General features: G+C 51.9%; 1 protein-coding gene across 1 annotated transcript in view; it reads left to right on the top strand.

The window, feature by feature from the left end:
* JPH2 (junctophilin 2) overlaps positions 1-12,040 on the top strand; it is a 30,801-nt gene that overhangs the window by 1,123 nt on the left and 17,638 nt on the right. The window contains exon 2 of the mRNA XM_085079705.1: positions 6,399-7,182. Within this exon, the coding sequence (XP_084935831.1) occupies positions 6,399-7,182 (784 nt within the window). The remainder of the gene's footprint in view (positions 1-6,398; positions 7,183-12,040) is intronic.

Here is a 12,040-nt window from a genome sequence, read left to right as displayed (position 1 = left end):
GATTTTGACTCCTGCTTTCCCAGGGATTGGTTATTGCAGCTTATGGCTGAGCCAACCCACAAACTCCCGGCTGGTGCACAAGTACTGTGAGCCAGCCATGCACTCACTCACCAGGCAGCAAGTTGGGAATGTTCTCGTGTCGGACATAAGCCACCCACAGCATCCCAGCACACTTTCCCCAGGCATTGAACACTGCCTGCATGCCTCTGACAGGCTGCCTGCACATCTGCTTTGCTGAAGAGTTTGATTGAGTCCATCTAAGCTGTTTCGAATACATAGTTACTCACCTTTCCCCAAAATAAATCCCTTTGGTTACTTGGAAGCTTTCAACCCCCGCTACTACACAACTCCACCATGGAGTCAGATATTTGTTGTGCTCTGTACATGCTTGATCTAATTGTGTTCTTGCATTAGTAGCAATTCTGGGGTTAGAAACATTGCAAGAATTTCTGTGCCAGTAATTTTGTGTCTCTTCAGCAATGTAATGTTCCAGGCTGCCACATTTAGGATAGCTAAATAGAGAGGGTGATTTGAAATAAACACCCTTCAAAATATGGATCAAAATTGCATCTATATTTATCTAGGACAGGCACTGGAGTTAGTTTATAAAGCAAAATAAATGTAATAATATAAATCTTCAGAATGAAAAGCATCACATTTATAGACATTAGAAAAATGGACTAATTTGAGACTGGCTTTCAGGGCTCTGTTTTTCATAAATATTTCTCAATGAGTTGTGTGGGTTTGTGGCTAACTTTAAGCCTGGGAATACAGTCTTGAAGATGATCTATTTTCCTTGTGCCCTTGGACGTTGTAGGTAGAGACATGAACTGACACATCCCTCCAGCTCCTTAAATTTTCTCTCTTCTCTCCTGTGGCCGTGGAAACATTTAATGGGTGCAGGTTTCATGGCCCCAGTGAGATAGTTCTGTGCACAGAATCTCAATGTGAGGCCATAAGGTGTGTAGGTGACAAGTAATGTGTGCTCTGATGAGTAAAGAGCAGCAATCAGGTAACTGTCAGCAATGGTTGCCATTGGGAATTTCATTCTGGAGATCTCAAAGTCTCCTTTGAATTTGCATAGCTGCTTTCTTCCTGCTTCCTAAAATGCAGATCCTTTGAAGGGTGGAGGGCTACTGGAATTCCAGTTAATATTCTGAGGGAGAATTTTGAGTGATAAGATATGACATAGGAGTTTGATTAAATATTGGACTGAAAGCTTGGGACAGAAGAGCGGGAAAGATGAGTTGATGCTTTCTCCTGTAAGGATATATAATATTCTGCTTCTGTCAGCACAGCTCTCCCCAGGGTGTTGTCCCACACCCAAGAACGTGCCAGCTGCATGATCCCTGGTGCCACTCAAGCTTGGCAGTTTAGCCCTGATCTGTGAAGATGTGCCCTGCCAAAACACTGAGCTCAGCCCCACGAGGGTTGTGCAGGGGTGCCCAGTGGCTGCTCCATGTGCTGGGTCATCATATCCTGGCTGATCTGAGCTGTTCATTCAACACATGAGCTTCTCTGATGGCACAGGAACATGTAGAAAACTGCAGCCAAAGCCAGGGATCACCGTCAGTATCACATCTGTGGGACAGGGGTGGAATGGTCCCACTGACCTGCAGGACCTTCTCCTGTTTTGTCTCCTCACCTGCACACAGTAACCACCTGCAAGATCCAGATGTGGCCAGACTGCTAATGGGACCTGTTAATGTTTGAATTTGGGGTTGCCAAAATAAACATCTGGAAAAGCTTTGGAAATTTGCCGTCCCTCGAGTAGGGGACATGATTCCCAAGCCCCTTGGAAGCCAGCCACACGAGGAAAAGGGCTCTGGGAATGTGCAGCTCTTGCCAGGTCCTCAGAAACTTTAGGTCATGGTTGGGCTGCTTGGATTTCAGGGAAATGTAGCTGATTTTAATGTTTTAAAATAGACTTTAACTTTCATATATACATTTCTATATAGACATGCATAAAAATTTACATTTCAAAATATGCTTAAAATATAGCATTGTTTGTGTTTGAATCTTGTGTCTGGCCAAGACTGGTGGCTAAAAAAAACCCAAATCTGTAGTGAAGCTTTCTAATTAGATTTTTGGTGTCTAATAAAAATCAGGGTCATGGTGAAGTTTAGCCCAGGCACTGTGTGGGTTATTTGCTTTTTCTCCCCACTACCAAAAGCCTATTTTTGTGAAAGGTATGGGAGACTGATGGCTTTAAGGAGCCTTCTGTAACATGGATTGAAATCAGCCAAAGGGTTCAGAGCTCCTGGTGTGGCTGGGCAGATACAGTGATATTCTGGTTTATTTCTTTGGGTATCCAGGCTGGATATACCAGTGTGTGCTGCTGTCACCAGGGAAGAGCTCAGAGCCCTTTACAGGGGCAGGGCTCTCTGGCTAAAGCAGACAGTGAGTGGGGTTGTGGAAGGCATAGAATGAAGGGACTCATTGTTCTGCAACATAAGCTATGAGTAAACATGTAGTTATTTGGCTTGGACTGGTGAGTTTTGTCCATGCTGTAAGACAGGACTCATTTTTTGGATACTTCTGTGCTTTTGACTGTGAGTCAAAACTCTGAGTCAAGTCTTACTGCAGAGAGAAATCTCATTGCTAATGCTGACTCGTGCTGCATACCCATGATCCAGCCCAAAGCCTGTCTTTACTGTACAAGTAACTGCTTATATGTATCTATGGGGGGGTGGGGGGGAACCTCTCTTGCAATCAAAGCAGCCTAAAACCAACTTATTTTTGATACTGAGATTTGTTCTCGAGGGTGCTAAGGGAAACAGCAGTGTCAGTTAACCACGGGGAAACAATTAGACCAACCAGAGATCACAAGATTACGGAAGGGGGGAAAAGAAATGCAGAAGTGCTTTATGGGGGAGATGAAATGGGTGATATGGAGCAGCACAACTCCTCGGGTGCCTGTGGCAGGGCAAGTGCAGTGGAAAGGGACCTGGACTGTGACAGAAGGAGCAGTATCCATGGGATTGTGGCTGGGAAAGGAGGAAAGGGGCCTGGGAGAGCCAAGATGGTGATGGCTTTTGTCTGCTGCCTCTGTAGCAGAGCTCCTGCCTGGCTGAGTGTGACCCATGAATTAATACAGTGATTTTTTTTTAAACTCTTCTATGTTGTTTTCTTTGCCTTTCTTTTCCAGCAGAACCCATCAGACAGTACTGCTGGCACCAAAAAGCAGCAGTCAGTTCTTGCTGGCCTGTCCTGCACATGGTGCTGTGCAGTGTTTAAATGTCTCTGGCCACTTACCCTGAGTTCTAACCCGCCTGTCATCGCAGTATCTGGGTGACAGCAGGGGACTCTAGGGCAAGGATGCGATTTGAGCTGTTTGCATTATTTACATGGTTGTTTGTATTATTTACATTCATCACTAATTATATGGGAGCCTTGAGACAGGCTGGGAAGGGGAAGTGTGTCACTTGGTGATGGTATCTTGCTGCAGGGCTGGAGGGCACCAGGAACTGAAGCTTTTGCATTTAATGCAGCCGTGCACCATTCCATCCTGCTGCTGGGGTGAAGTGGAGGGTGCTCCCGCCCCTTTGGAGTGTTTGGAAGGGAAGGCTGCAGGGATGTCATTTCCATCAATCCTACGATTTAATCCTTCCCATCCTACAAAGTCACCCAGGCAGCATTGCTTGCTTTTGGTTGAGGATGGGCAGAGGTGATGAATCATATTCCTGGGGGTTACAGAAGAGCCAGTGGTTTTTGTCATTAGGACAAGTAAAAATGCAGGCAACACCCTGATGGGGTAAAGTGAACCACCAAGGCTAGGGAGGCATGGAAGTGGGTTCTGTCCCATTTTCATCCTATACAGAGATTTATTTGTTCCACATCCATTGCTTTTGAATTATTCTTTGCAGAACCTCAGACACATGTGAGCTCGTGGCAGCCTGGCTGACAGCTCTGTGTGCTGCCTGTCACCCCTTGCCCAGGCTGTTTTGGTATTGGGGTGTGGTGGTGCATTGGGGACTTGCAGCCCTGCTGCAGAGAGATTTTGCACAGCCCCATTTTCTCTTGAACTGGCTGCACTGGGACGTGTTGGTGAGGCAGGGCTTGGCTCTGCTCAAACTGTGTGTGTCCTGACGCACGGCTGCCGGCGCCTCCAGCCGCTCCCTGCAGCCTCTGGCTCCTCTCCAGGGGTGCTTCATGGCCCTGCCCCGGCATGAAGTCTCAGCTGGGCAGGGAATTGCAGCATGACAGGGACGTGGCTCACCCCCACCTTGGCTGGGCAGCCGTGGGCAGTGCCATGTCGGTGCCCTCTGTTCAGCCAGGCAGGGTTGGCAGCTCTGGTGACAGGGACAGTGTTACTTGTGCCGTACAGGCTGAAATCAGGGAGCAGAGACCAGCCTGCAGAGCTGGTGTTGAGCCCCGTATTGAGGGTGGCACCCCCATCCCTGCTCCCTGGAGATCCACTGTGCCATGTGGCTTTTCCAACCCAGCTAGCTCTGGTGCTGTTCAGGGTGACAGAGGGGGCTGGGGATTTGCTGGAGTACAGCAGCTGCTCTGACCTGACCCCTGAGGAGTGGCTGAATCCCCTAAACCTGCAAGATTTTTCCAGAGTTCCTTTTCCAGGGAATTAACATGGCGGCATGATCAGCTGCAGCCTGATACGTGTGAAGTTGTTCCCATCCTAGGAGAAGGTCTCCAATGTCACCCTGATCGTGTGTCAGCCCTGCTTGCTGGCTGGGCGGGTGGGATGGAGCACTGACCTCACCAGGGAGGGACATGGGGGCACTATGGGGGGTCTCTAGAACTTCAGTTTGCGCTGGGAAGACTCATCACCGTTTCATGGAGAGGGATTTGGGAGCACAGTGAGGAACACGCCCAGATGCCTGGAATCTCCAATGATGGTCCTTGACTCCTGGCTCATGCCCAAACCCATGCTTGTTTTTCCTTTTTTTTCCATAGCAGAGCTTCAAACTCTTCCATAAAAATGGGAAATGGCCCCTTGCTCTGGCAGATGGCTCCCCATGGCTCGCTGCAGTCTGCAGATGCTCTGTACTACCTGCACCCCTACTTATTTTGTAGGGGAGGCCAACTGTTTACAGGGACCCCAAAATTCTCTGTGTTGCAGGGTGGGCAGGGGCTGGCTGGGGGCAGCTCAGCCGGGGCAGCAGCTGCTGCTCACTTGGGCACTTCTTGTCTTTCCTGGCCCTCAGCACTGTAAGTTAACACTCCACAGGCGGGTCCAAAGAGGATTTCAACGAAACCTGAAGCTTGGGAGGAGAGATTATGCTGCAGAAGTGGCCTGGGAGACTGTAAAATATGCACTCCCACAATCACCAAAGAAGGAACTGGATTTGCTCCTTGGGGAGCAGGGTCATCCCTGGGCTCAGTAATAGTGTCTGAGGGGGTAGATTAATGCCTTGAATAGGGGTCACCCCCTTCCATCTCAGCCCAGCCCTGGATGAGCCTCCCCAGGACCGTGGGAGTGCCTGCTCTCCTAAAATCATGTGTCTTCTGGCAGTCACTGCTTTTTGCAAACCAGGTTTAGGACAGATGTCTGTGAAAATAATTTAAGTCTCTTGACATCCTGGTGAGAAAAGTCAGAGTGGGGGTATCCACTCTGCTGACCTTTGGGATCAGAGGCTCTGGAGAGGAGCAGTGTCTCAGTCCTTCAAGGTGTCACTGCCAAAGTCCTGCTGGTTCTTAGCAGGGTCTTGTACCCAAAGTGCAGCCCTGGCCATGGTGAACATGATCTTTCCTGTATCTCCCATCATATGACACCATCTGCCCTCTTGAGCTGGGTCTGGAGGAATGTGGTAGGGTGGTGCCTTTTGGGGCAAAGCTTAAGGAACCCCACACAGAGCTGCTTCTCTCCTCCCTTTTTTGCCCATCTCTTGCTTTGTGCAGTGTGGCATGAGCCTTGATCTTGAGAACTCAGAGAAGCAGTATGTCAGGGCCAGGGAGATGTGGCTTCAGGTACCGGGGCAGTCAGTGGACATGTGGGATTGTGACTCAGGGGTCTAGAGCTGGTCCCGGCAGCCTGCAAGTGACAGACTGCAGAACAGGCTGAAAGGGACTGTCACCAAGCCAAGGAGAGATGTGCCATCGCAGCTCACATGCCCGCTGGGGCTGCTGCCACCCTCCGCACTGCCCAAACTCCACCCTCGTGGCTGCCTCCCGCTCCCTGCTCTGGATGCAAATCCACATCCCGTACAGGAAGCGGCTTTGGGTTTGCATCAGTGTCCGCTGGCGCCTCGGTCCCTTTCCAGTGAGCTGTCACCTGCCAGCAGAGCCTCTTGGGCTTGTTCTCTGCTCCTTGGGCACTGATGCTTTTGCACGCAAGAGAGCACCAGCAGAGCCGGGCTCAGTGCAACCCCACAGCTCACGTCCCTTAGCTCTCCCCGGACCAAGCTGCTTTTTCACCGTGTCCCCCTTGTCTCCCGCAGGCACGTACCAGGGCCAGTTCACCAACGGCATGCGGCACGGCTACGGCGTCCGGCAGAGCGTGCCCTACGGCATGGCCTCCGTGGTGCGCTCCCCGCTGCGCACATCGCTGTCCTCCCTGCGCAGCGAGCACAGCAACGGCACCCTGCCGCAGCAGGACTCGCCCGCCGCCAACCCCGAGAGCCTGCCCCTCTCGCCCACCATCACCCGCGGCGGGTTCGCCCTCAGCCTCTACGCGGACGCGGAGGCCGGCAAGGCCAAGAAAGGGGGGCTCTTCCGCAGGGGCTCCTTGCTGGGGAAGCTGAAGAAGTCCGAGTCCAAGTCATCCCTGGCCAGCCAGAAGAGCCGCGTTAGCTTCTTGAAGAGTGAGAGCGGGATCAGCTCGGCTGCCAGCGACGCCACCTCCACTGTCAGCCTGGGCGAGGGCGCCGAGGGCGAGGAATACACTCCCTTCGAGTCCGACATCGACGCCACCACCACGGAGACCTACATGGGCGAGTGGAAGAACGACAAACGCGCCGGCTTCGGGGTCAGCGAGCGCTCCAGCGGGCTCAAGTACGAGGGCGAGTGGCTGGACAACCTGCGGCATGGCTACGGCTGCACCACGCTGCCCGACGGCAAAAAGGAGGAGGGCAAGTACCGACACAATGTCCTGGTCAAGGGCATGAAGAAGCGTGTGCTGCCCCTCAAGAGCGCCAAGATTCGGCAGAAGGTGGACAGGAGCGTGGAGGGGGCTCAGAGGGCTGCGGCCATCGCCCGGCAGAAGTCAGAGATTGCGGCATCCAGGTGGGTGCTTGGAGCTCCAGCACACGGGCCCCTGTGGTGGTGGTCCCCATCCCGTGTGCCCAGGACCTGTCCTTTCTCTTGTCCCCTCTCCTGTCCCCCTTCAGCCCTGGTCCAGAGGGGAGCTGCTGGACAGCAGGAACTGTTACCAGCCCTGGCACTGAGCAGGATGGGGAGCATCCTTGTGCTGTGCCAGGCTGTCAGAGCTGCTGGGCATTCATGGGACAGCATGAGAAATAGTGGGGTTTGATCGTGATAAATTCAACAGAGCAGCAAGTGAGATGTGTCCCAGACAAACTGGGGCTGCGGCAGAACACAGCTTGGCACTGGAGCCCTAAGTGTGACACTGTGGGGAGTTTGTGGGAAGCATTAGGGCTGTCAATTTTAGCAGCTCAGTGTAATTGCTCCACTCTCCATCCTGGGATGGAGGAGGGAGGAAATAAGAGTGGCTTCAGGGTCTGCCTGGAAAGGGCAGAGGAAATTCTCCTTCTCCAGCTCACATCACTGCCTGTGTCCGAGCTGTGTTGGCAGCATACTCCTGCAACATTCCTGCCAGTCTCAGAGCTGACCTGGCAGAGAACAGAGACTTGGGAGGCAGGGTTGGAGCCTTCGCTCCTCTCCTCTTCCGTGGGGAAATATGGTCGTAACAGTCCTTGAGGTTTCACCTGGCCTCTCCAAGAAAACCTCACCCTGCACAGGCTTTGCTCAACTGCTGGGCAGTGGCTGCAACTCCATGGCTGTCCTGTCTCACTCCTTTTAATTCCTGTTTTATTATCAGTTACTTCATTATCAAGCAAAGGGGGGAAATAAAGAAAGAGGACACCTATTCCCCCATTCTGCTCCTTGGAGAAACCCCTGCTTTACTCTCCTGGTGGCCCTTTCTTCTCCAGACTATTGTGGGGAGCATGATTGAGGTTTTTTAACAAAACCCAGTTGCCTCAGGGACTGGTGGAGAAAATCCAGCAGGATTGCAAGTGAAGCTCCCTGCAGGGCCAGCTAGGATAAAAATAACAGGCTGGGGTGGTGTGGGGCCCTGGATCCTCCTGGCAGGGCAGGCTCAGCCTGACACCAGCTTTGCTGTGCCCGGGAAAAGCGTGTGGCCACGGTGTGAATAAGGAGGCTGGAGCTGCAAACACTGCTCCCTTAGAGTTTGGCTGGTTTACACAAACCTCTTTTTATTATACACTATTTACACTTTGGATCAAAAGCGGCTCTGCAGTGTTTTCCATCACGGGCTGGAATGCGCCTGCTGCCCTGGCTGGGGACTGCAACCCTCCCCAGTGCAGCCGGGGAATAATTTCCTATTAAGGAAACCTTAGAGCTGGAGGAAATAAGAGGTGGAAGCTGGTTTCCTCCAGGGAGTCCTCAGCCAGCAGACCCTGCAGTGGTGCGGCTGCTGGGGCAGGGAAGGAATTGCTGTGCTCACTGGCAGTGTAGAGCCAGTCCCATTCCTGCAGCACTGCTTCCAGCTGAGCTGGACCCGCTGGGAGAGGGGAATTCAGGCTCTGTGTCCTGTAAACTATAACACTGTGTTTCCATCAGTGTTTATTCCTGTTGTATGTTGCTCAGGGCAGAGCCACTTTCTCTACATGATGCATTTTGTAAATTTGACTCATGCTCTTCTCCTTCTGCCTTTCAACTCAGATTTGGTGTAGAGAGTAAATATACCAAATATACCCAAATATACCTAATTTTGCCTCGAGAACATCCTTAGTTTAAACACCAGTTCTGCCACCAACTTTTGCTTTGGCCTTGAACCTTGCCTCAGTTTCCACACCCAGGGCAGAGTAATTGCAGACAGATTGTGAAAATGGATTATTACAGTTTATAGAAGGGCTGCACTATCATTAGCATTGCCTGAGCTCGTAATTGTGAGGTGGAGCTTACTAGATGGAGCATTTACATTTCTCCACAGATGGCAGTGTGTCCCTTACCCAAAAAAATGCCTTTGAGGCTACACCAATCCTTTTCTGGGGGAAGATGTGGCACATCAGTATGTACTAGGCACTAATTATCAGGACACAGCAGGTGGACTGTGCAAATTCCCAGCTACCTCTGCACACCTGTGCTGTTGTACATGGATATTTAGTTTCCTTTGCTTGTGGCACCCAAGGGAGCCCCATGCAGAACTAAACTGCCATAACATCCAGTCTTCTGCTGTCTGGGGGTGAAATGCCAGGAAAAGGCCAGATTTCTCCCTTTTGCACCATAAAAGGCTCTTTAGGGATAGAAATTCTGAGCAAAACAAGCCCGAGCACTGGAAGCTGCCTCAGCCAGTTGTGCCGCAGGAATCCCAGGCACGTGTGGAGCTCTGGGGGCACGCAGCTGGTGGCTGTCAGCAGCACCGAGGGGTGCCCTGCCTGGGGGCTTTGGGCAGGAGAGCAGTGATCCCCAGGGACTCCAAGGGCATCTGAGGCACCAGGCTGCTTCACAGCTCCTGTCCCACCTGCTGTTTCAGGCTGGGCATTCCAGCCAGGGCCACAGGCAGTGCCAGCTACTGCCTGTCCTGCCCCAGCAGTGCTGTCCTAGCCTCATCAGCTCCCTCCCAAATCCTCCTGGGTTGGCAGTCTGCTGCTTTCCCCATTGTGCAAGAAGCTAAGGACATCATCTCACTGTCAGCTGAGGGAACAGCTATTTTTCTCATTCTGTTTTTCATTATTTCAGTGAAAATCATTTCGCATGGGGCCTTGCTATCCTGAGCAGCCCATCCAGGTCAGCCAGCTTCACCTCAGGCAAAGCCCATTGGTACCACTCAGATGTTGGGAAAAGCCCTGGGCATGACTATCAGCAGTGCTGGGGATCAGCTAGAGGGATGGAGCTGATAGGAACTGGAGTGTGAATCCTCACCCAAGCTGCTGTCACTGGGGAGAAAATTCGTCTCTGTGGCAGCCAGCAGGCATGGCCTTACTCCTGCCCTGGGGCAGCCACGGATGGACATAGGGGTTAACACACACTGTCTGGTGTTCGTTATCCCTGCCCTGCACTGCTGGTGCTCCAATACTTGTCATGCTGTCATGCTGCACATTGTAGCTGTCTTAGCCAGCCTGTGCTTGCCTGTCAAATGGGGAGGATGGTCCCACCAAATACAGGGAGAAGAAGCATGAAAATAGTTGGCTTTTATCTCTTCAGAACAGATGAAAATAAAATAAAATAAAGCAAGAGGAAGGGCAGGACTGTCTGCAGGGGGAGCCTTTGATATTTTAAAATCTGTGTGCTCAGTAGGCAGGCAGCTCATACAGGAGTTTCCCTTCTCACTGGTGCTTTTAGGGTACAAAATGAGTGTAACTACTGCAAATCCCACCTTTGTCCCACTGCAGCAGTGTCTGACGGGCTCTGCTTCTGCACATGGTTGTGCTTCCCAGTGACTTGGACCAAAATCAATGGAGGGACTTGGCCATGTGTCCTGCAAGGCACGGGTCTGGCCAAGCTCTGAGATCCTTTGACGGATGCACGGCCTGGCAGTAACACCTCAGATATATCTGCCGGATGTCACGGGATCAATAGGAAGGCAAGATATTAGAGGCTATAATGGCTGCTGTGCTTCACCAATTTGTCCTTGGGTGCTGGCCCTGAAGACCCTGTGTGGTTTATGCCTAGAGAGTACAACTACAAGTGAATGCATATTGGATTTATTTTTGTTTTAATGTAATATCTGTAGATATCTGTAGGAATTTCTAGACTGTGTTCTGAAGTGTGGGGCATTAATTCCTGATTAAGTAGGGTTTGCTCGTTATGGTGAGTCTGGGCAGCGTGGAAGCACTACAGAGCTCCAGTGCCTGGAATCACATTGGTGTGGCTTCCCTGCCACCAACACACGGGCATTTCTCACCGTGTGAGCTGTTGCCCAGTTTTGAAGCCTGAGTTAGTTTTCTGTCTGTATCCATGACTTTGGGGCACATCTTAGCTCTCCCTTCAAATAACAAGAGTGCTTGACAGCTCCTGTATCACTTTCCAAGCCTCTTGTGCCTGGCTGCATTCCCAGCAGCGTCGCTGCTGTCTCCCTGCGCTCAGCATTTCCAGGCTGCATGGCCGGGCAGCAGCGAGCGTCTCCTTGGGGAACGCGGGTGTGTGGTGCAAATGACGTCCCGAAATCGCTGGAGTCAGCAGAGGCTCCTGACTAAATAAGGGCAGGCAGAGCAGGGCTTTATCAGCACGGCCTGAGTGTGACAGCTGAGAGCCAGGGCTGGGGCAGCCCACGCTGCTGGGGCTCGGCTGCACGCTCCCACTCGCAAGGTGCTTTATTTGGCACAGCTCTGCCCTTGTCCCCACTGCTGTTGGGGGTTTAAGCTGCTGGTGGGGAAGGTAGATAGCCAAAGGCATGACTTCACGAGGCACCCCTTTGGTGAAGCATGGTGTGTGTCCAGTGCTGGTGGCCATGGTGGCCTTGGCGCTCCTGGGGCTGACAGCACAGCTCAGCTTCCCTGAGGCTAGATTTCAGACCTTAGATTTTAGATTTGTTGAATTAGACTTGGGGTTTGCTCTGAAAAGCTTTAGGATTTTTTTAAAATGTGCTTTTAGCCAGAGACACAGGCATTAGACACTTCAGGAGTTCAGCACATTCCCAGAGCTTTAGGTCTAAAGCTGGAGGAGGACAGGATGCTCATGGCCACCCTGTGAGAGTAGGCAGCAGCAGCAGTGGCTCAGGACAGCCTCTGCCAGGACAGGAGGAAGCAACTGATCCTCCTCTGCTCTCCCAGCTTCACAATCTCTTTGCTCCAGGACTGCACACCTCCGTTTGTGATGGATGGGTTTGTAATTAGGAGGCAGCAGCAGGCAGGAGATGGGCAGAACTTCTCCCAGCCCCAGGTGTGTTATTGGCTGCTATTTGCCACAGAGAGACACAGGAGCTGGGAGCAGCATT

The sequence above is a fragment of the Lichenostomus cassidix genome, chromosome 20 (assembly GCF_008360975.1).
Source record: "Lichenostomus cassidix isolate B80296 chromosome 20, HeHo_3.0, whole genome shotgun sequence".
NCBI lineage: Eukaryota > Metazoa > Chordata > Aves > Passeriformes > Meliphagidae > Lichenostomus > Lichenostomus cassidix.
The sequence above is the reverse complement of the archived record's forward strand: the minus strand, read 5'-3'. Positions and strand labels throughout refer to the sequence as shown.